Consider the following 25,797-nt stretch of genomic DNA (forward strand, 5'->3'; position numbering starts at 1 on the left):
GGACTGTATCTGCTGTTTAATATTGCCCACATGTAGCACTAATCCTATGTTGTTCCTGTTTCCACAGCAAAAGCCACTGGGCTTTTTTTTCCCATCCACAATATCACTCTAGGAGAGATAGTGGGGGTTGGGTATTTAATAGAAAATGCCATATCCATGTGATTTTCTATCTCAGTGAAAGAAATAAGCCAGAAGGCACTCTAATAAATAATTAAACAGAGGCTTGTGTCATGTTATTTTGGATCTGTTTGCATCGAGATGCTGTACTCTAGTTTTAGCCTGCAACTGCAAAACCCCAAATGAACGTCAGGATGGGATTCACAGTCGATTGCTGAAAGGGACAAGGTTGGCTGTGTGTTTGAAATTTCTTGAGTTTGCGTTTTTCTTCACTCATGGCAGCGAAAGAAGTAGAGAGTGTGACATGTCCAGGTGGCTAATGTTAAAACCGTTTTTTTATCCCTTAAAAAAAAAAAAAAGTGTTTGAGAGAGAGAATGGGACAGAGCTTAAGAGTAGTGATTGCTGTAGTAATTCTATAAATGCTCAGCCAAAAAAGATTAAAAAAAAAAAAAGATTGCAATTCTTTTCCTGCAAATGACCCTAACATTGATTTTGTATTTCAGTTTCTCCCTCCTTGCTCGCAAATGTGAGAGATCAAGAGATTTGGAAAGACATTTTTATCTGTAAAGCCAACCACCATGGCGAGTGCTGTTAATGAAATATGTGGGGTTCTTTCATTCCTTTGCTTTTCAACAACTAATTACATTCTTTTGTGCCAGCACATTTGTATAGAATGCAAGACTGAACAGAGTTATCTGTCTGGGCGAAACAGAAACACAAACACACACACACACACACACACACAGGGCCATTTAGCATTCAGAAGTCACTAAATGCCAAGGTTACCACATCGATACACAATTGATTGCTCACTCTGCTTGTGAGTCTGGTCCTCACATGGACTCAACATACTGTAGCCAACTCTAACTGATACTTAGACTAGCACCTCACACAGTTCAATATCTCCAACCATATTGTCTTTCTCTCAAAACATAGTGGCAGTAAAGATGCAATGAGAAATTTTATCAAGTTCTGTCCTTATAAAACTGCAAGGTAGTAGAAGGGCAGGAGTGGTAGGGGTTCACCCCAAGCCTCCATCAGCTGGAGAGATGGATACACTGAATGAATGATGGAGTGATGACCAGTGATCCAACTCAGGAATTGTCCTTCAGTTGCTGTTCAGTCACACCATCAGCATACATCTCCATACTTCATTGCTCATTTCTTTTGTTTGTTTTTTTTCCTAAGATTTTCGTTATTGTTGTTGGTGTTGTTGTCATGATTTTATTTATTATTCAAATTCATCATTCCCTTTTTTTTTTTTTTTTTTTTTTTTTTCTCGGTTGTGTTCTTTCATAGGTTCTCCCATGCCCTCTCCCTCCTGTCCATCATCTGTCATTGACCAGTCACATCCACAATCAGCCAGTCCACATGACAACCCATTGTTAGGTGACACGGCTGAGCCAGACTCAGGGGAGGAGGAGGAGGAGGAGGAGGAGGAGGAGGAGGAGGGGGAGAAGGAAGAGGAGGAGGAAGAAGAGGAAGAGGAGTATGCAGCCCGATTGTACTTACCTGTAACACATGGTAAAGGGACTTCAATCACTTTATTAACATCCTTTTTAGAGGCTCCTTCATTCTCTCTTTCTGATCTGATATTAGATAAGAGTGATTTATTTTGGTAGATTTTTCCCTATTATTAAATCTGCTCTGTGACAATCCATATTTAATTTTTACCATCAAATTTAAAGATAATTAAATTCTCACAAAATACAATCTTTCAACAGCTTTATCCCAAAAAATAAAATAGAGGGTTTTGTCTGCAAAACCCACAACGGTCAAATCCTAGTGGTTTGTACAAGACTCAATTACCACTGGATATTATTTTCTGTCTGTGTTTGGATTTTACAATCATGTGTAAGTGAGATCAGAGAGACTGGATTTATTTGAAAATCACATTCTTCTGCACTTCCTTCCCCTCTTGGGAACTTTAACATCTCAATATAAACATCCAGCAGCTGCAGGAGGTATTTGGCAACTATGTTCACATGCTACAAATATTTAGATACGTGCTCGTATTTTGCCATATTTTCTTCTCAACTAGGCAAGTAGTAAAATAAGACAGGTGCTCTTAAACTGAGTAGGTATCTAACTGATGTATTGTAAGACAGATGTAATCATTTAAGTCAATTGAAATCATCCCAACGTCCACTCTACTGTTTTCATCCTCCCTTCCTTGCTGGCTGTTGCATATTGCAGACTCTGTAGCTATTATTTCATGTTGTTTGCTTATGATAAATGTTGCAATCACTGGTGACACTTGGCAAGCTGCGCAGTAAGCAGGCTTGAACTTCAGATGACTTCCAATGTGCTGCCAGTGGTTGTCCTCAATAGATCAGCTGGAGTCAGACCACTTTCTCCATCTCTGTCATGGTTTCTCCAGCCTTTCTTTATTGCTTGTTTGCTTTCAAACCTTCCCTTCCTTTCATGCTTGCTTCTGTGTCTTATCACCCAAAAGCCTAAAACTCTATCTACTCTTGGACAGCAAGTTTTGTGTTATTAACTGACAGATATTAACACAAAAGAGAACAATAAGGTTTGGGGAGTCCAAGAGAAGGTCAGCAATCTGCAAATTAAAAGAGGTTAATATAACTGTGACTGCTATTTTCTTGTTGACTTTCAAAATCTAACATACTGTTGCAGAAAGAGGGTCTGGAAATTACGGCGTGGCATTTTGAAAGCGGATCATTTTGAAAGCAATCTTCTGAAATTGAAAACAGCTGTTAAAATTGATATATTTTGGTTGCGGTAGCCATAATCAGGAGTCTGTTATTGTCATCCTCACATATTAAAGCTTTAGTTGCTTTTCAAGTCTACCTGATGTTATTATCTTCTTTTTAGTTCATTTTAAAGCACCTAGTGGAGTTATTACAGTTTCTTCTACCCATAATACACACAGTCTGATTGAACAATTCATCAGTCAGACATATATTGAATAAAGCTGACAAGGTTTTCCTGAACTACAGATGCCAAATACCTCATATGCCATGTTGAAAGACCTGTTTGTTACCCATTTTGTTGGCACCCCACCTAAGAACACATTTTTATTTGTTATAGAAAAGTTTCTTATTTTCATTAAACAATATTTAGCAAGAAATCTGGTTGTGATTTCATTTTTATAATTGGAGTTTTAGCTTAAAATTCAGCTTCAGTGGTTTAAGCGTCCAGATGAGGCTACATCCATGTTTCTCTTTCTTTATATGATAAAAGCACTTTTTTGAATGTGTTTATATTTTAGTAGTTGTAGTTCTGAGTTGGTTTGGACCATTGACTGTATATAAAGATGGACGTAATGACAGCTCCCCAAAAGTAATCTCAAACATCTCAATCACCCCCTGGTGCTTGGCTGCAGTATAGGTCATAAGTCCCGCCCCCTCCATGTTAGTGGATGAGCCAAACTAAAACAGTACACATCAAATACATGTTTTTCAAAAATGGTTTCTGTCATTTAGAACCACCTGTCAGGTAGTTATTATCATGCTGATGTTTGTCCAAGTACTCATTTTTCTGATAACTTTGTTTTCAATTAGTTATTTGAGTTATTTGGGTCTGACATCATGGTTGACAGCTGTGGCAGCCACTCTCAAACCTTCGTCAGCCCGACTCTACCGTGCAGACTCTGGCTCCAAATGACATCAGCAAGATGGCAGCTCCCATAAAGGAAATAATTTGGCTTCACTTTTGCATAACAGTAGGAAGCGGAGATGCGTCATCCATACATCCATTGGACAGACAGATGTTTTGCCAGATTATTGACCTAATGTTGAGTGGCTCATGATGGAAACTGAGTTGGGACACAGAAATACAGAAGTACTGTAGGTTGTACAATATTAAAAGAATTATTTTGTTAGACACCAGTAGAAATTCTCCTGGATGATTCTGTTTATATTTGGGCTGGATTGATATTTTGGGTTGATAGTGGACTTAAATTAAAATTTCTAATTCAGATCAGTTACACCAGTCAGCTAGATCAAGCTTTGTTTTGGTTTGTAACTCCCTAAACAGAAAGCTTGCTTTGAGACAAATCCATGGCATATATGGACTTTCATTCTTCTATTATAGCTTTCCCAGCAGATTAGAGCAGTGTGTAGACTACATTTTTCATTCTCAGTGGATACACTAAGGTTAGACAGCTGCCATTTTTGATCACTTTCCAACCAGAAGAGCTTATTTGACTAGGATTTGGCATATTCAGGATCCACTCTGGTTGCCGTGAGGCCTGCTCCTGGTGGCTCTCCACATGGCAAATGTTAGGCTGCAAGTTGAGGATGAAACCCTAGTCTGGCTGTTTGAAAAACTGGGGCCACAGGGGTTGAGTTTGGTTCAAATCGGAGTGCTGATCTGAGATCTGTTTGCCTGTGGAGGTTGACAAGCACCAGATGTCGAGTCATGTTGGCTGGCCAGTGACCCTGGATCAGTCCTCATATAGTAAAAAAGTTTGATAGGAAACAGACTTTGATGGTTTGAAGAAAGGAACTAAGACAACCACAATTAGAGTCAGACTACAGCAGAAGAGGGCCATGAAAGGGAGAAATAAAGAGGGAGGAGATTTGGATGGAGGGAGAGTGAGAAAAAGAAAGACAGCTGCATGGAGTGATGGAAATAGAGAGACAGACAGACGTCTCCTCATATATACATTGCCATCTAAACATAATCAGAAACAGCTCTGAAATAGGTTGTTGAAATGGCTGAAAGGCTGTGCATGTGTGTGTGTGTGTGTTTGTGGATATGTGTGTGGTCCTTTTTCCACAAAGTAGTCCCAGCCTTACCTAACCAACCAATGTTCAGCCAAACATCTAAAATATCACTCTCACCACTTCCTGCACTTTTTAAACACACATTTTTTTTCTTTATTCACGCATATCACTCTCTATCCTTTCCTCCACTTCTCAGTTCTTTGCTCCACTGATTTTGTGGGAAGTCAAGCACTGCAGAAAAGTAAACGAGAGGCTTTTAGCTTATATTTTCTTGTGCATAAAGACACACACACGCAACTGAAGAAACCACTTTTTTTTTAAACTGCTTGTTTACAGGAGGAAGCGGGCTGAGCAGGGGAAAAAAGGCAGTGAATGTGGGGAGAGAATCGAGGCATTTCTTTTCCCTTTTGTCCTCAGAACACATATTTTATTGGCTGTTTGCTGGAATGAACCAAGTCCTATGTGAAGTGTCAGATTCAGAGGGAAATAGTACTTTTTTCAGTCCATAAAGGCAGTTCCTGAAAGTCTGCCTCACTGTCCTACATGGAAAATGGGTTTCAGTGCAGAAGTCACAGAACATAAAAGCTGGAGATATCCCACTCCAGTTGTGACAGTAACAAACATAATCTTAGTCCTCTCTCAGAGATCTCTCAGGGATTTCTCAATTTACTCAGTAATTAGAGCCCTCTGTTCACATTGATTAGTCATTTGTGCATTTTTGGATGGTTTTTAGCATAGATTAATTTTATAATCATTTTCCTCCCTAGGGGATTTATTGAATGTATGCACATTATGTAGGTTATCTCTTTATTTGTGGCAACTGTTTTTTCCATTTATGGGCACCTTCATATATTTAATAATCTGAACTGTATATGCCCTCTTGTCTTGGGCGCACAGTTTTGTATATTTATTGGCTTGTGACACTGGTTATCGTTTCCATTGATTACTGAGGTCACACCTTCTTATTCTGAAGAGGCTACTTTGGGGTTGTCCTTTCACAGATGGATCTTATTATATAATTATGTATTCTTGTCGCTGATTGGCGTTTGAACCTCACCTGTTTGTTTATATATATTGTCATTTCTTCTTTTTTTATTACGCTGATGATGGCTTCTGGCTGAAACGCGTCTGTTTCTGTCCACAATGAAAAACAATAAGAAGGTAGATCCTGTGTGCACTGCTGCTTTGTACCAATAACATACAGGTAACATACAGGCAACATTTAAGGCTGACAAAGGACATAATTTACCAACTATGCTGGAACATCAAGTTTGAAGGAAACATTTTGTTTGACCCCATGAGCCCTATTTTTCATAAGAAAATAAATGTTGTAGTTTATGCTGGCAACACTGCATCAGGTGTAAAGATGTGTGGCTTCCCTGTGTCCCGTTTGGTATTTTGGTTTCTGTGAACTTGGCTGTACTGACTAGTACTTGTAATTCAGGATCAAGCAACGCAGTGTAATGTTGATGTGAGGAATGACCAGGATTTGCACTGGTTGCTCAATGATCAATGATCCTTCATAGAACTACGTGATCTACTTCACTTTCTTTCACCTGGCTGAGTTTGGTGGATTAGACGTGCTTCTTCATTTCCACAAATACCACTACTCTACTGGGTTTATATGATTTTACAACCCAGTCTCACATCAAAATGTATAATAGCTATATTGTTTTTAGACCAGTGTAGCTATATATAATATTTCTAATATAAAGCTATATATAATAGTTCACTATATTTCTTTGTCTATAGCACAGTCCATATTTCCTTTGTAAAATCAATATTTCATTTCATATCCCATTTCAAAATTATTACTGTTGTTGTTGAGTTATTAAGGACACTTTGGTGTTTTTGTGTTCAGAAATATTGAGGATATCATTAAAATCAACAGTGAAGATAATGGGTTACATCCCAGCAGCGGGTTTGTCGGAAATCCAAAGAAAAAGAAGAAAGACATCATCCTTGGGGCACTCTGAAATCTGTTTTATCATCATCTGACAGTTACATAAAATAACACAAATAACATAACAGCTCAGATAACTACACAGCGCAAAGACAATGATTCAAACAACATGCAACTACGTGGTTTCAGTGACAGCAGTGTCCATAGCAACCACTATAGCAACGATAGAAAATGTTGAATTCCAACAATTTTCTGGCGAGACCTGAAACAATCTACATAATAACAAACAAACTGAACATCATATACATTCACTGAACAAAGATTATGAAAATAAAATTTACATTTCTCTCTAGAAATGTTATCAAAATGCTTTTTAATGTTGAAACTATCTTAAAATATTGCATTTTGTCCGTTTTTTTGCAGACAGAAACTTGACAGTCAGTGATGTGGTTGCAGGCCAATAGAAAAGAACAGGCAAAAAAAAAAGAAAAGGCATCTCACAATTTTAAAGCCATTATTGTGAAACTAATACGTTTTGGGCTGTGGACCAACGTAGCTATTATACATTTTGATGTGAGACTGGGTTGTTAAATCATATAAACCCAGTAGAGTAGTGGTATTTGTGGGAGTGAAGAAGCATATTAAAGCCACCAAACATACCCAGCTGAAAAAAAGTAAAGTAGATCACATAGTTCCATGAAAGATCCATTTTTAAGGATACATTTTTAAGTTTTCTCTTCATTCTACGTAGCCACAGCTGCAGTTATTCAAATCAGTTGTTGCTCTGAAATAACTAGATTAACTTGAATTCAGTCTGAATAATTGGAATTAATACTCAAGTAGATTCAAACTATGTTAGATATTAAAAATCTTCATACCAATCCTAGTATCCTTGGACAGTTCATTCAATCAAGTGAAGGCTTTTGGAAGAATATAATTAATTTATCATTTAAATTGGTTATTATAATCACAAACTGGTAGCTGGTAGATTTACCCTCCTTTTTATTTACTGCTATAGTCACTGAGAACATATAAAAGAAAAGTGAGCATGTGTAAGTTGCCCTATAAAACTGGTGTTGAAAGTGCCACATCCCAGATGTACAGTAGTTTAGGTGAGGTGGAAGGAAGGTATTTACTGAGTATGATACAGTGTATCTATATACATAGTGCATGTACATCTTCATGCAATGGGAAGCCAAATGTTACCTGACAACACAAGAGCCTGAGCTGGGATGTTTATCTCTGTTCTCTCATTCACACACATGCACACACACTTACTTCCTCTTTGTTTACAGTAGCAGGCTGAACAGTGAGACTTTTCTTTTTTTTTTTTCCTCACTCAAAGTGTAACACGGGGTAAGGACACAGACACTGCAGCATTATTTTATTCACACTGCTGCCTCAGGCTAAGGCATCCTCTTGTATTCTCCTTGTAGTCAACAGAACCAGTCTGTTAGTCTGAAGGACCAAACATTTATTCACTTTAACAAAATGGATCATAAACAGACCTGTTAAATTACTTTTCATCTGTGACAGATGATGACTGAAGCACTCAGACAAACAGAGAAACACTTTTCAGTCTCAATTTAGTAGGGCCAGCAAAGATTTTAGACTCTTTGTGTAGTTTGAAAATGAGTTTTCAGACCAGCATTGAAATGTATTTAAGTCTCTCAAAATGAGAATGGTTAGCTGTTTATTCTGGTCTAGATATATTTGATTTACCAGCTATACAGATAGTATTCAGGATGTATTTCAGTGTATATTGTGTGTGAAGAATACTGTATATAGTAGACTCTCAGTACCAAAATACATGTTGCCACAGGAGTTCAATGAAACAGACTTCTATTCTGATTTACAGTGACTTATTGCAATTTACAATCTAATTTGCATTTAGCATGTCAAGCACATGACTGGTGCTCATGAATTCTCATATTAGACAAAGACTCTTAATTACATAAACATATATTGTGTATTTAATAACTTTAACTTTCATGATTTCCTTGCAAAAAATGAAAATACAAACATTGAGTGTTACTTTTACAAGGGTCATATTCACTATGTGGAGACGCCTTAGAAACAATATGGCAATCACATCAAATTTGTCCATTCAAAGACAGGGCTTTAATTATAGGATAATTTTATCTGTTTGCGTGGAATCTGATCAAAATGTCATATTAGATTCAAGTCAAGTTAATGCTTACTTTAGATCAACAGTGTGGTATTGTTTTTTTTTTTTTTAATCAATACAGGAAGTAATAAAACAAACATCAGTTTTCCAATGAATGACTAGTATCAGCTATCAGTTAACTGTTTTAACCCAGCAGTGGCATTCATTTTAAGATAAGTGAACAAGTGTATTAGCTCAGCACTCCTCAACACAAACACTTTATCTTTTTCCCCCTGAGAGTGAAAAGACGCCAAAAACCCTCCACCGTCCAGCCTTTAGATGCCTCAAAGACGCCAAGGCTATCAGCTCAGAGCGGAAGAAGCAACAGAAAATAAGAAGAGTTTCTTTGCAAACAGCGGGATGACGCCAAGGCTTATTGACAACGTCTATACAGGAAGCAAAAGGGAGGTCAGACTGAGGCGGAGAGAAACACGAATAACACTTAGTGCTTTTTACTTTGGGACCAAGTACGCAATTCTCCTCAACACCAGAACTAATCAATGTGCCACCGACTGAAAGAGTGGAGAGAGAGAAAGAGAGAAACATATTTCTCCTCAACACCAGACCTAATCAATGAGGGTGATGGGAGGAATAGATGCAGAGAGAAAGAAAGGATCCTTGACATGAGAATGAATCAATGAATTTTAGATAGAAAAGGATAGAGAGAGGGGTCAAACCAGGGAAAAAATGAAAGAAATTTGGAAGAGAAGTGGAGGGAGAGAGTCAATCATTGATCAGACTAATGAACCTCAGGCTAGTGGCTGGTGGCTGGGATTTAAGCCTCAAACACACACTCACATGGAGAAAGGCCACAAACACACAGCTCACGTCTGAGGCTGATTGCAGAATGGAGTCACTTAAGTAAATCAAAATGTTGTAGCAGACTCCATACAAAGAGACAGAGAGACGGAGAAAGAGGCAGACAAAGAGATGGAGTGGAGGGAGTTAGAGGAGACAGAGTGTGTGTGTGTGTGTGTGTGTGTGTGTGTGTGTGTGTGTGTGTGTGTGTGTTACAGCTAGTGCACAGTCCTGACTGTGAAATGAGACACAGATGGGTGAATGACAGAATATTTTGAAATGACAACCTTTTATCTGAATTCAGCTCAGCTGATATTTTATGTGCAAGTTAAAGTCATCCTCAGCCGTAGTGCTAAGCTCTCATTGCTTCAGTGTTTTTCAGCTTAGCACTGCTACTAGAGATTTGCAGGGCTTAATTGCAAATCACTGGTCATTTATCCAAGTCCATGAGTATTTTGCTTAGTCTCATTATTATCAACTACTTCTGCAAGTGCTAATCTCAGGGAGGGTAAGGGCAAATGTTTAACTTGTAGGGTTTCCATAAGATTCTGCAGGTGTATCAACTGTTGAATTGTGATGACATGAAATGGTCAAACTGTGGAATGACTTCCCAAATGATTTTTGAATGTGGCTTCAGTGTGTGATGTGATTTTTTTTTTTTGAAGCCAGTTTTATATCTCCACAAGTAAGCAATACTGCAGAGAAAGGGGAAACCAAAGAAAGTTGTCTGCTGCAGCATGATGTTTCAAGGTAGGGATAGATAAATAATAGATCGATAATTCTGCTAACCATTCAAATACAAACAGAGATGTCAATATTAATGTCCTTCTTGCATTCTTGATGTATTTTCCAGATGCATCTTATGTCCATATCTTCCTCTGCTGTGAACATTTTTAAATACCTCACTCCAGGGTAGCGTTGGCTTTGCTTCCGCTGTGTGGATTAGTGGTTTGTAACCACAGACTGGGCCCAAGGACACCAATTTACACACATCTGCTGAATAAGCAGACAACTTGCATATGTATACACTTGTGTAAAATTGAGTGCACCTTTGGTGGAGTATGAAACAGGCTTTAGTTGTAACCAAAACCATCTTGACATTGCATGTGCCAGTTAAAAATGCCGTTTCTGAGCCAGAATAAATGGAACTATGGCCAGTTTACAATTATATTATTTTCACATCTTTTTAATGTATTTTCTCTTGACGTTACTCGGAAGAATCAGTTTCAGCACTAGCCCTGTCAGTATGCATATTGTCCAACAATTCTCTGAATCAAGGGTCTGTATGGAAAGCCTGTTCTTGTCTGTCTTGTCTGTCAAAAGATACCTGCCACCACACACCTAATGGAAGCAGAGCAATTACAGACAAGTTTGTTTCACTTGTCAATAGTGTGTATGATTCACTATAAATGACTCCTTAAATGTTTAAATCGACAAAGAGACAATTAAGCAAGACAAGACCTTGTCAACACAGTAAAAGCTCCATGATTGCCCTTGAAAAGAAAGCACAACTGAGTGTAATAGTAGAAAGGGCATGATTTTGATTGTCACAAATTAAATGTGTTTTTCTTTGGGCAATTTTTTGCACGATTTTAACAAACTTACTATAGTATTATATAAGTAGAGTAGCTCCTTTAGGGGATAGCTCCGTGCATAGGTTGTATGCGTAGCGAGTGTGCAGTGTGTGATGGTGAGGCTGGCAACCACAGCAGAGAATATGAAGTTAGCAGTTTAGCTTTGTGAATAAATGCTACATCTTCTCAAGACTCAAAGCAAGGTCCCATGCTTACCACCTACTGATTAAAGTGAAGGGGGTTAGCCCAGAAGTTAGCCACAACTGGTTAGCCTAACCTGACCAGACTATTCTCTTTTTAGTGACAATCTCAGCCAATGTTTGCTGTTGAGGAGTTCCTTGTCTTGTCTTGTTGGAAATGCAAACATTGTTTTAAGCCGTTTGAAGACACAACTGATGTTGTGGTTTTTCTGGTGAGGACATGGTCCCAAGGAGAAAATCTCTATTGATTTTAATGGTCTCACATCATTTACCCCAGCATCACCCTTAGGACAATCTTGTTCTGTTTTTTTGTTTCTGGTAAAGCTCTAACACCAGCAAAACTATCAGTCTGTGCATCCCATCCATCTGTTTTCATGTAGTCAACCTTGTAACCTCAAGGGGCTTAGCACTAATGTGGTTGTTATTGAAATTAAATGGCATTTCAGTACTTACCAATATGTTTCATTTGATACTCAACTAAGTAAACTTGAATTTGAGAGAGAGAGTATGTTAGGAGAGCAAAAATGGAGATGTGTGAAAAAAAGAAGAGTTGGACAGGTAAAAAAAAAAAAAAAAAAAAAAACATGGCTGGTGGCTGAGAGGACAAAAAAGGATGGCAAACTGATGAAAGAGTAAAACAGCTAAAGCAAAGGAAGACCCAGTGACTTAGGGGAACACAGTCCTCCATACTAACGACTTTGTCAGAGCAAGAGAGTAAAAGAAGGGAGAGAGAGAGAGGGCACCGAGAGCTGACTTGGCAGGAGAAAATGAATGAGGGAATGAGGGCGAGAGAGACAGAGAGGGAAGGGAGGGAAGATGAGGGGTCAGTGCACTGGTGCTACAATAAGGAGAGAGAAATGTGGAGGACTGATGAGAGGCTCTGAAAGGGCTGCAGCTGCCTGTACTAAAGGACTGAGTGGAAGAGAGGATAGGAAAGTAAGAGAAGAGGTCAGATGAAGAGGATGGCAGGATTGGGAGGGATGTGATGGGAAAAGGTAGAGAAATGAAGGGAGAGAAAGAAAAAATGGAAATCCATCCATGCTTAAGTTTGAGGAAAAAGGAGTAGAGGAAGTTAAGTTTGTCTTGTGTTTTGTCCAAGAAAAAAGAACAGATATTGATACCCTCTTATATCTGAACTAAATCTCTACATTTCCTTCTTTTCATTCATCTCTTTTCTTTGTTCCCATTACTATAACTTTCCTATCATCATTAAGTCCTTTCCCTTACTTTCTTTCTCCATTCTAAACCAAATTAGCGCTGTTGGCACGAGTCTCAGTTAGCTACATTACCACATTAGTGAAGCTCCTGATAACATTCAAGTAAACCTACAGTAGAAAAGGGGTAGTCTCCAGTCTGAGTGATGTCATATTATATTCATTATACTCCCTCAAATGACAAGTGGGTTTGCTCATTTTAGCCAATTAGCTGCATATTATGTACACTTTCAATTTATTAATGCTTAACATCCATTTGCAGAGACTTGAAATGCTTGAGATTTCCCGGTCTTTATTTTCATGTCACAGTTTTGGTATCATTGCAACTGCAGAGAGCAGTTTTGAAAATGCTTCTTACTGGTGCATTTAAGTGAACTATGGTGTCAGAATTTTGAGTGTCAGGTTCTGAGCAGTAATCTTTTTCATTCCGTACATAACAAAAGTCACATTATCCCTTTCGTATCGTCCATATTCATTTTCTTGTCAAAAATGTAGAATTTAATTTATCTATATTGCTGCATTTCTTGCATCTACAATGTATTGTGAGACTTTTTACTTTTAGTCAACTAGGGAAACACTGTGCTGTAACTGTGCTTAATTTACACATAAATAATGCGTACATACAACATATAATGAGCTCATCAAATCTGATGTCTTGTTAAGAGTTGGGATGGAAACTATTTGATGGAAATTAAAAATCAACAGAATTAATTAATATTCCCTTCACAAGAGGAACATGTTCTAATCTTCTTTATTCAGTATATAAAATGAAGGCAAACTGTTTCTGTGTCCTTTCAAATGATTCGCCCTTTTTAAAAAGTACCAGACCAGCATAGGAAGCAGGTAGATCACTAGTAAATAACTAGAATTAATGCCCCTACCTAAGACCAGACCACTGGTAACTATACATGCCCATCACCTCTACATGAGGAGAATGGGAAATGACACACAGACAGAGTAGTTGGTATATAAAGAGATAATCCTGATTTTCCACTGTTTTGTATGTTGGTCTCATGGTTCATTAGATATGGACATTGTTCTGATGAAAACAAAAAAGGGTTATATTCAGCAGGCAACACTTTCACCAGACACTCTCTATTAATCATTGATAGAGTCAGGACACAGACATCCTTTTGGATGAAAACGTTGTATGATACTTTGAAGCAGAGGAGTTGGATTTGGTAGATAACTGAGAGGTAGTTGTTAAGGCTTGAGTTGAGGACTTTATTGCCCATAAATCCTGTGCACTGATGTCAATAAACTAAAGGTCTGCTTCTTAGTTTGTGAGGAGGACTCAGTGGAGCAGTTCAGCTGTTATTGGTTCAGCTGTCTTTGGAAGGGTTCCCTAACTCACTGCTGTATAGGAGATACTATTGAATTTCATTTCTAAAAGGACAAAGTGTAATTGCCTCCAAAAGGTGACCTTTGTGCTATTTTTTTCTAATGGCTGTGATAAGACAGCATTGAAATTTCACTCAATTTGCAGTTGGCACCAACTTAAGCTTAGCTGGCTTGTTCTGTTCTACCTTATTTCTGGGCTGGAGGTGTGGTAATAATGTGATGTCAGAATTCATAGCTAAAATAGACTGATATCAAAGTTTGGCTATTTTTTTAATGGAGAAACTGGTTGCTATATCAGTTGTATTTTAAATTGTGCAAATGAATGTGAGAGAGATATGGATTTACTATAATAGCACTGCATAGCATTTCTTCTTTGGAAATTGCAAATAGTCACTTCCTTGAACAGTAAAAATGTTGCAAGATCAGCACATCCAGCTTTCAGCGCAGATCGGGGTTCTACTTTCTTTTTTTAATAAAATGCAGACTAGTATAGCTTAAATGACTCCTTTAATTACATGTCGTGAAATCCCTTCCCAGGACTGCTTGTGTCTAAGAGGATTACTGTGATGCTAACGCTGGCGTTAAAATGCTCTCAGACTACTAACTGTCAGTCTTGGCTGACCTGTTGTTGTAGAACCACCGTGACTTGCTACTATTCCCTTCCCCCACCTCCAGACTCCTTTCCTTTTTCCTTCCCTTTTCTTATCTGCATCCCATTATGTTTTCATTTCATGGTTTCTCTTTCTCTTTTCCCCTTAATACCTTCACATGTGTCACTTTTTGTTTCTATCTGCAGGTCCTCACTTGTCCGCCCTCATTCCCTCACTGCCCCTCTCTCTCTTTATCTTTACAACTCTTCTTCTTTCTCAAGGTGATGTGCATTGTCAGATGCAGTGGCCATGAAAACACCAATTTTACAGCACAAGAATTCAGGAACAGAAGTTACTGATGGAGGAAGAGAAAAAGAGCACTACCACAACGCACACACACACATGCACACACACACTGATTTGTATTACCACACATTTGAGGACCCTCATTTATTCTCCTTTGCCCAAAACTCTAATCTGTAACCTTACATCCTAACATCAACCCTCATATGATTTCTTATAAAAAGTTGAATTTGCTTTAACTTTCTGTTAAAATAGAAAACAAATCTAAAGCAGATGTCTCATTAAGCCTGCCTGATTCTTTAAAACAGACTGGAATGATATTGGTTTCTGTTGGATAAATAGCAGAATTGTGATTATTACTTCAGCCATTTCTTAATTGTAAACCAGTCTGGAGCAATCACATGAGTGATTTTTCCACTCAGCCTCAGCATTCATTACCACTCTCATACACAGTTTGATATATCTAGCCTGACCTGGAGAGAAACATCTGTGTTTTGACTCATCTGTGGAAGATCTGGGTGTCAGTTGAAAGTTATAGCTGAGGATTAGACACACGGTACCTTCACTTAATCTATTCAGTTTTTACAGTTCATCCTGTTGACAGTGAAGCTGCAGAAAGGTCTCACAGCTCTCAGGGAGTTTCCTCACTGGTTCAAAACCTTGTTTTCTTGCCTCTTTTCAAGGCCATATTACACTTCCCATGTACTGTTTGTATTATTAACATTATGGTTCAGTTGTGAAATACATTCCATACATCTTTAGAGATAACTTGCCAGACTTCTGAAGCAAAGTAATGAATGTTGCATCACCAGTTCTTTCCTGATGTGGTTGTGAGTGACCTGTAGGCCAGCAGCAGCACAGGACCGGAGAGATTGTGAAGGGCTGTAGAGTATGAGAGAATCCAGTCCTAATCCATTAAGAGCTCCAAAATATTGTATATTCTCAAAGTGACACACAGCCAGTACAGTTTAGCTAGAACTGGAATCTGTTTTACACACAGGCATGGATGTAGATGTAAAAACTTTAACTGGAGAAAAAGTCATAAATGTGATTATTATGAACCAAGATCTCTGCGCATTCCGGTTGAACAGACATGATTTTGAGATAAGGGGAACCAATTTTGACACAAATTGCATCCCCCAGGTGCAAAGGGTTAAACAAGACTATGATCTTTCGTTGACTTACTGCTTTGAGTCACCTAACTTTTTTTATGGCAGTGAATATTAATATATATTAATTGTGTTCATGAAAACATAAGACTTATGTTTCTGATAAAGATATTTGCTAATGTCTATCTGTGCAAACTTAGACTACATTCTCACTAAACGAAAACGATCTCCATCCACACAAGTGTTTTAGCACTAACATAATACTAACATGTAGGGCTGATAATGCTGCTGGACACGGGAAGTGTCGCAAAATTGCTGGAATAATAGCTTGCGTCCTGCGCATGTAAGCAGTAGTAGCATTATAAAATGCAGCATTTAACTGCACAACAGCTGCCAGCATAGACAACAAGGTCAGCAACATCTGTAATTTGTTATCCATGTTGAATTAACCGCTGTTAGTCATCGGCTAATGTCATTTGTTTTCTTCCAGAAAAGGGTCACGTGATAGGGCATGACGAATCAGGGAAGGACACGTTGTGACTGATAAGACCCTATCACTAAGTGAACGTGGGTGTCTGCGTCATTGTTTTCAAAAGTCTGTGTTTCCACCTGTCCAGACTAAAACACAGTCCCGGAGTTTTCAAACTAAAATTGGGGTCAGCAGCGTTTTCAAAAGTCTTTATTTTAGAGGTTTGACAATGCCAAAGTAGTCAGGATGCTAGGTGTAAACGTGGAAAAAGTTATGATTTTAAAATGAAAATGTATTAGTGTGGATGTAGCTTTAGAAGAAACAAAAGTAACTTGTCAAAAGCTAAGTAATGTTATGTTTTGGTGGTATGGTGCATTCAGTCTCCTGAAAAAGAGGAGTATGATCGGTGTTTTTCAGAGGAAGAATCCTCTCAGAAAGGTCAGTCAGCCAGAGAGAATCCACTGCATCTCATGTTGAGTGAATGGACACCCTCTTTGAAAAGTGGTCAACAGAATTTATCTCCATGTCTGAACTTTTGGCTTGCCTTTTACTAGAACAACATGTATTACTGAGCACATTGATTACATGACTATATATCAGTGTTTGTGAATCAGCATGTTTTCTGCCTTTACTTTCTGTCACTTTGAGTCTTTGTTGTTTGTTGTGTAATTATGAGCTGTCTATAAGAATTCATCTTTCTAGAAATTTTATAATTACAGACATGTTTGTGCTACAAAACTGTCATCCTCTGGCACCGGTGTTTTACCTCCTAGAGCAGTAAACATACAGCCATTTCTCTGTAATCTGGCATTGGTGGGCAGTAAAATAACAGAGGCATGGTTAATATTTATAATCTTTGTTGCCATATAATACTAAGCTTGTCCCAATGGCGCTATCCCACCTTCAAAACACATCTCAGCTGCTCTCTGTCTCTCTTTTCCTGTGTTTTTCTGTCATTTTCACTGGTGTGGGTCATTGAACAGAGAGGGGCACTCTCCACTTACATGCCCCACAAAGGCAACCTGTGGCTGGGGAAAGAGGCCTGCCTCACTCCCCTCTCCTTGCTGGGAGTCCAGAGGTGGAATGAGTTTTAACGCTTCAAAAACCACGAGTCTTAACTCTTCTACTGACCTCTTTCACTATGTCGATGAGTCTTTTACTTTTTCCAGGATCTATTCTCTCCCTTCTTTTCTTTTTTTCCTCTCTAAATCACTCACTCTTGCCCTCTCTCCATCTTTCCTTTTGTTTTTCTTTCTACCTCTGCCTCTTGCTGTGCCTCTCTTTCAGTCCATGTTGTTCATTCTCCACCTCATCTAAACTCTGTTGGCCATTGTTGTTGCTTCTGAAACTTTTAATTGACTTGCTGTGTCACCTCCTGTTCTTTCTGTACCCTCTTTTCTTCTCTCCTTGTTCAATTTTCTGTCAGCAGTGATGGAGTTTAACACAAACCCTGACCTCAGCTTCAATTGGCCTTCTTTTCTCATCTTGTTCTATTTATTTATTTTCACCATTAGTTCCTTTTTTTCTAACATGTTTTCTTTCATGCCATGAACATTTGGGCTTGTGGTATCTCAATCCATTTCTTCTGTGTTTATTTTTGTTTATTTATCTATTATTCTTTATTATTCTTATTTACTCTATACATTTTATGCTTTCATAATTTCTCCCTACAACCACGAAGGAGAGTTATTCAGCCTGTAATGATGCAAAAAAGGAAAACCTGTCTCTGCTTCTCACTGGCTTTATACTCCAAAGACATGCACACCCAACATATATTGTGCTGTAAATGACCCTTTTGGAAAATCTTCCCATAACAAAATGTTTTGTAACCAAACTGAATAGAATAGAACTGTTTTTTCTGAGTGTACACTGAATTCAGAGATGAGACAAAAGAACAAAAGCCTGGAAACCCTGACAGGGGAAATGTATAACATTTGACATGGTTTATAAGAGCGTGAGAGAGAGAGGGGGGGGGGGGGAAGTAGTGATGCAGAGAGAGAATAAGTGCTGTGCAAGAACAGAGAGAGCAGAAGAGAATCGGCATATACAGTAGACACACAAAGATGGAGACAGAGTCATAGTGAAGCTTGTAATCGCTCTGTCTTTGACAAATAACCTCCTCCCTCAACGACAACTCACCTTACTGCTCCACTGAGATGCCAATTTACTGTGCACACATCAGTCCATCACACTGATGTGTGGTATGAACTGCTTAGTCACACATTCTGGAGTAAAACAATGCCTCAGGGTTTAAACATTTGCTACAAAACATTTGTCCTACTGTCCTGTAACTACTGTATGATAACTGTATACACATACAGTTCCATGAGGATCATAGAAGTGTGTTTTATTGTCATGACCAAGGCTTTCCTTTTGTTTTCTTTCTCAGCTTTCTTGTCAGCTCATCTAACATTATGTTTCTTCACTTGGCAATTCAGGAGCACAGCAAAGTCCCTCTGGGAAGTGATTAAGCAATGAGAGGAAGTGCTAGACCATTCTAATTTGGCACTGGTGTGGCGTGCCTATGACCAAAGGCCACATGCCTACAGCACACCACAGTTAGATAATGCTCTATTATAATTAAGATGATGTTCATGCTATTGGGATATAGTTTTTGTGTGAATGACATATAAAAGAGTAGTGCTAATCATGAAGTGAATCAGTGCCCAGACACCTTTTGGTGGAATGAGAGGATACTGGCTCTAACGTTTATTTAGAGACATTTCTGATCTGTGTCTATTTAACATGATGTCTGCAACATCAGAAAGGCTGTGAATAGTAGCTGTCAGTTCACTTCATATGCTGGACAACAGGTTTTATAGCTGGTTTACTGTGACAGGCTTTGCATCAAGTCATTGATTTGTTTAATAACCATTAGGGATGTGCAGAGATCCCAGTATTTGTATTTCTATCTGCATTGTTTGTTTGATTTTGTTTGGTGAAGTCTGCGTGAAACACTGAACACTGCTTTCAGCAACTTCAGTCAAAATAAAAAAAATATATATCACAGTAAAAATATATATCACAGTAAAAATATATATCACTGTAATGGCCTTAAAAGACCAAATGCTATTTAAACCCCATGTTTAATAAATGAGATGCCTGACAGATACTTGTGTTTTATAATCAGGAAATTGGAGCAGTAGAGTACTTGGGTCCATTATTTTTCTCCACACTGTGATTTGTTTTGGGAGCTGACACAGAAGGCAGCAGCCTCTCTTCAACACTGATTGTGCATGGATTTTTACTTTAACTGAGGGAGCTGGAATTAGTTTGAAAAGCTCATTTGACCAAATACCTTCTGGTAATGGATTTTGTTCATAATTAATCTTGGTAAATGTATGTGTGTGTGCGTGCATGCATGCGTGCGTGTGTGTGTGAGGAGAGAGAGAGAGAGAGCATTTACTGTAATGTAAGAGCTGCCTATTGTTCAAAACTTTGTAATCAAGAAAAAAGGCACATGGCCAAAGAGTATTTACAGTTTTAATGTATTAAACTGATGTAAATGAAAAGTTTTGTATCGTTCACCTGATAAAAACCCTTAATAAAGATTTTTCAATTTAGTTTTAGAAGTATGAATATCACAAATCTAAGATGGCTGCACTGCTGTAACGTCAACATGTTTAAAATGCTGCTGAAAATAGAACATATCTCCTAGATGATTCATTATCATCTAAACTTCACATTCTTGTTTGCAATGTGTATCACACATTTACTAGCAGCAGCAGCAGCATCTGGGACAAATGTCAGGATCCATTTCATCTGCACTGAAGATTTGTCACTGAAATGTTCTCTTTTTCAGATGGGGAACTTGATTGATTGATTAATTAAGCTTACATTCTTAATATCAAATGATTTATTTATTTGGTAAGGAAACCGCTAGTGGATGCTACATCCCACGTTTCTAGCACAGCTGGTGAGTTCTACTCTGATAGCTCATGTTAAATGCTGATTCCCCGTGTATTTTACGCTACACTATGGACATACATATGAAAGAAACTGGCTTTCCCCAACCAACAATTCTATCTCTTTTCACTCCACCAATCTCTTTTGTCTCTTCATTGATTTGCATACACTTTATCTGTCCTTCTCAGGGTCTACTTCCCTCTCTTTCTCCTCAATGTTGATCTTTCTTTCCCTCATCCTCTCTCTGGATCTGGACCATTTCTATTTGCTGAAATACACACTCAAATGTGTCTGAAAACCCAATGTGTATTGTAGTCAAAGGGGGGATTTGAATGTGTGAGTCTGTACATATTTGTGACCTGCCTTGTTTATTGTCCGGTAGGAACTGGGACTTGGGTGTAATAGACAATTTTCTTCCTTATTTTCTGATTTGCAGCCCAAGGAGGATTCAGCAATGGACGTTTCCTCCCTGGTGTTTATTTTAGAATGAGGGGAAATTGATTTGAACTTAACTATGTCTTATTTGGACACTGTTTGTGTCACTGATAGTACTGTTAAACCACTCTATTAGTTTGCCAATATATGGAGTTGATACTGAGTTTGTATTTAAAAAATCAATTGTGGTCTAGTTGTCTCATAGTTTCAGTTTGTCTGCAGTTGAGGAAGAAACTGTTTTAATGACTCTGTTGGTGGATTCACTGGGTACAAGCAAAGAGTTACATAACTTTCATACTGTATTTGACTGGTAAAGACGGACCTGTGACCATGGCATTCATGATGTTGCATTTTAATTGTCCATGAATGTTTTATTGACTGTTTCTAAAACACGCAATTTACTGCCGATCAGTTTCTCCACCACACATGATGATTCCAGCCCCGGTAATTAATGTAACACACAAGTACACAAGTTGTCAATAAATCGGCATCTGTATTTGAAATAACATAATAACTGTGCACAACTATGACCAGTGGCTATCTTGGCTCTAGCAGAAGATCTTGGATACAAATCACACAAGAGACTATTTATAGACCATGCAGACTTTTTGGCAAATGAAGATGAATGATTTATGTAACACCTCAGGGGCCATTTTCACAAAACATCTGAAGGCTAGAAGTAGCTCCTTGTTGGCTGATTTTGGAGAAATCCTAAAAATAACAGTTGTGTCAGCCCTATTTTTAAGACTTCTAGGTTTTTGAAGTAAGAGCAATTCATTAAGCAGAACATTTCTCTCTGTCAGCTTGTAGAAACACACTCAAACCATAAATACCTGCTTTATTCTCTCACATAAAAAAGAAGGCTTGCTTAATTGTCATCACTGGATTGTGTGTTGTAGATGGTGTTATAGATATGATGCATGTCCAAGAGAACACAAAGGCATGTTTGTCAACCAAAAGCAAAAGTGTCATAGCATCAGCACACAGTATAAAATACCTGTCATTGTCAGTGTCCAGGTTGAACTGATGGCTCCGGTATGTTGCTCTTTGGGAGGTATCATGTCCCAGTTGGATGTCACTGGGTGGGGGGACAGTAGCTGTCTTTGCAGGCTGTGACTCTTCACATCCACACACAACCAGGACCTCATTACAAGATGTAAACTCATTCCATTGTTTTCATAAGGTTTTCTTTCCTTCATAGATTACATGAATACTGCTCACAGACACAGACACATTAGTCTTCTTCAACAAATTTATCATCTCATGAAACAACATCACGCATCCAGTGGTGTCATGAACTAGTTCAGAGTCAGCGACAAAAAAAGGGAATCACACACACATGAATAAAACTTCTAAAATGAGATTTATTGTCAACTTAAGATAAAATATGATAATGTTAGTCAGCTAAGTCAGTAATGAATGCAATGTGTGATGAGTGAAGTATGTGATGCGTGCAAACAAAACAAAACCCTAACTCCATCTGTCTGGTGGAGGCCTGGGAGGAACAGAAGAGAGAGGTTAACAAAGAAGCCACCTAAATAGGTTGAGGCCTAAAGTACCCAGGTGCAGGTAGTTTTCTGACATCCTCTCCAACCCTGCCCCCGGCTCCTGGGCCAGGAAGCCGAAGCAACCTCTTAAACAAAAGGCAGAGGGAGGGACATCACAGTGGCAATATGGTACTTATTCCTCAGTAAAGAGTACTGATGACCAAATGCTTAGAATAAACACTCAAATACACGTACACTTAGATCTGAAGGACATTCTTTTGAAGCGGCACTTTCTTTTCCACTGCTTTTTCCTGAAAATGATTTTTAAAAAATCACAAGTTGAAACTGGGATGCTACCTCATCATTTGTCTTAAATATAACATGAATGTGCTCTGTACATTCTCTCTGTGTGTGTGTGTGTGTGTGTGTGTGTGTGTGTGTGTGTGTGTGTGTGTGTGTGTGCTACTGTTGCCTTCCAGCATCTGAGTGAATAAAAGGTGTTTAGATTTACATTTGCAGTGATGCACACAGATGTAGATGTGTTAATGATGCCTGAATACTCATCCAGAAATCCTTACTTTGTGTGTGTGTGTGTGTGTGTGTGTGTGTGTGTGTGTGTGTGTGTGGCATGCAGCTTTTAGCCTTGAAGGTTTGCGTGGAAAGTGGAACAATTACTAAGCTGGTAAAACAGCATATGGGGAGAAAGTGAAAGAGTGAGAGAGAGAAAGGGGGGAAAGCGAGCACTTCCTCCACAACCAAAACGCCCTCCTCCTTCTGCCTACCCCTCCGCTCTTGCACATATCCCTTCTCTTCTCTCTTTGCTTTCTATTTTCTCCAGTGAGGGCAGCGGAGAATGAATAACAGCAGGGCTGGGAAATGGAGACGTGATGCTCTTTATGCAAATCAAATACCAGCATTGCCATTCATTTCCTTCAGAACACCCTTAGGACAGAAAAGGAGCCAAAAAGCACTGGGAAAAAACAGTAGGGAAAAGTTGAGGCCAGGTCAGCTTTGAGCAAATATTTTTACAAAACCGAAGAAGGGTTTTGTGAAGGCCAATCACCGATCAGTATGCAACCTGGCTAAGCTGAGTGCAGCGTTGGGTTACATTTCTCACCAGCCTTGACCAGCCAATACACCACAGAGAAATGTACAAAGCAGTTAACATCCACGTCCACCATCTGACTTTCACAGCTACAAGCTTTGCTTCTTACATTTTAAAATGAGCCAAACATACAATTCAGAGGGTTTGTCAACAGATACAGTAATTTTGTGGTTTTCACTGAATTTCTTCATCACCACTTTACATTAGATTTAAATTTCATCTGACATTGACAGAAACAACAAATACCTGACAGTAAACACCTGACTGGTAGTGGTTGTTTGCTCTGGGGAATGTAGCTGCAGGGCTTAGCTGGATTATAACAGAATGGAAATGAATATAGGTGACATTGGGCCTCATGCAAGAATCACTAGTATGAACAGATTTTTTCTTCAGTAGCACATACCAGCGATTTACGGAAAAAATTGTCATTTAACAATTTTCTGGTATTTAAAAATTCCTGTCATGCGAGTCATGTACAGTCAAGCCTTTTCTCAGGATTCTAATAAGAGTCAATCTCTGAATCTGAATGGATTTCAGGTTTAAATACAAATCTGAAATCAACTAAAATAAAATATATTACCTAAACAAACTTAATGCAAAATTAATATTCTTTTCACCATATCGTCATCATCATGGCTGCCAATTTACAAGTTTTTTTTAGATGTGATTATTTCTGTCACAGTACACATCGTTGACATCTCTACTTTTACTATTTTCTAATTGTTTGAGGTCCAATAATACAACCACTGGCAGTGCTGAAATAATTCTTTTTACTGTTTGGTAACATCTTTGTGAATGAAGCTTAGCCACAAACACAGCAGAGCACATCACCTTATAAGGCAATTTAGGTTTGTTGATAATGCTTATGATACTCATGAACAGGTGGCATTCATCAGGCTGAAACAAGAGATTTCCAACAAGTTTATAAATGGATTTTAAGGTTTGCAGTCAGCTGATAGATATACAGTATATTCAGTTCACTACCTTCATAAAAAGTTAACATGAGTCAGTGATCCTCCTCAGCATCTTCAGTATGTCCATCTGTAGCTTTAGGCCTGATAAATTTGGATGGGCCATCTGACTAAGAGTCACTGGTCTCATCCCAACAGGTTGAACTGCTACTGCATCACAAGGATTCATATTTAATTTGTGCACGTCCTTTCTTTTCTGAGGACGTGCACAACCAACTCTCCAAACGGACACAGGATACACAAGGCAGCAATCATGCACACACGAGTGCGTAGTTAAAAGCAAGTCTAATCTACGGCCTAATTAGTAGCAGTAGCATTCTTCCAAAACGTAATCTTTTTTTTCATCTTCTTACAATATTCTTTGCAGGTTTAGAAAATGGATGGATAGTTACACAACAATGAAAGCCAAGATTTTTGTTCTGTTTCATTATCACAGGATTTTAGTCCAATGAAATCTCAAAACATTACAAAGTCTATTTTTCTCTCATAATTCACATATAAACCTGTTCCTTTCTTCCAAGTTGAAGCTCACACAGACCGTTCATTATTAATATTGTGATTATTAATATTGTGATTATTAATATTGTGATATTCGGAAAATCCACCAGTTTGTATAAGTTGAAGTGAATGACATTGCACAGATAAAGCCAGGCATTCTTTCAATCATGTGTCTCTTCTGTGTTCACAGAGCAACCATCCAATCATCACGGTGCCATCCTGCCTCCTGTGCCACCCCCGCACCGCCAGCAGCCCTCAATAACCGCTCTCAACCAATCCTTTGGCTCCACGCACCACGCTGGCCAATCTCTGAATTCAACGCGACAGCTAACCCCTCCTACTGGAAGCCCGGCCCCTGTGGCCGGCCAATCACCAGCCGAGCTGCAGACCACACCCCCCGAGAGCGTCCCGCTGCAAGACAGCTGGGTGCTGGGTAGCAATGTGCCACTGGAAACAAGGTAAACTGATTCTCTCATTGTCTCACTTTTATCGTCTCTTCAGTCAGCTCTGCAGTGGGCCTGAACGAGACTCTAAAGAGCTGTCAGAATTACTTCCTCTCATAACACTGCTCATGGATGGCATGTGAGTAGTGTCATAGTGACTGACAAGTAGTGAGGGTTCCCTTGAACCGGAGGGCCTGAAATTGTGTCTTTGCAATACAAAGACAAATTTAGGTTTAGCAAGTTTAACAAGTACAAATGGTAACCCTTACTACAGGCCACAATATACCTTCAAAACATGGACAGTCAAACAAAATGTCAAATGTGTTCAAATATATTACTGCAGTGGAATATTATGAGCAGATTAATGATCTTGATTTAAGTGATAATCTGCAAGGATCCAAGCTGTCATTGCTGTGGTGTTTTGTATTTGAGCACTGAATCTTATAGGGCTGTAGAAAATCTTGGTCGACTG

The 25,797-nt window shown here is 38.7% G+C and overlaps 1 protein-coding gene across 7 annotated transcripts in view; it reads left to right on the forward strand.

Moving 5' to 3' along the window:
• The window catches only part of LOC122979333 (teneurin-3-like), a 370,351-nt gene that overhangs the window by 199,717 nt on the left and 144,837 nt on the right, over positions 1 to 25,797 (forward strand). For all 7 annotated transcript variants that reach the window (XM_044346691.1, XM_044346690.1, XM_044346688.1 and 4 more), the window contains 2 exons: positions 1,418 to 1,642; positions 25,073 to 25,340. In XM_044346691.1, the coding sequence (XP_044202626.1) occupies positions 1,418 to 1,642; positions 25,073 to 25,340 (493 nt within the window). The remainder of the gene's footprint in view (positions 1 to 1,417; positions 1,643 to 25,072; positions 25,341 to 25,797) is intronic.

This window comes from Thunnus albacares, chromosome 3 (assembly GCF_914725855.1).
Source record: "Thunnus albacares chromosome 3, fThuAlb1.1, whole genome shotgun sequence".
Lineage (NCBI taxonomy): Eukaryota > Metazoa > Chordata > Actinopteri > Scombriformes > Scombridae > Thunnus > Thunnus albacares.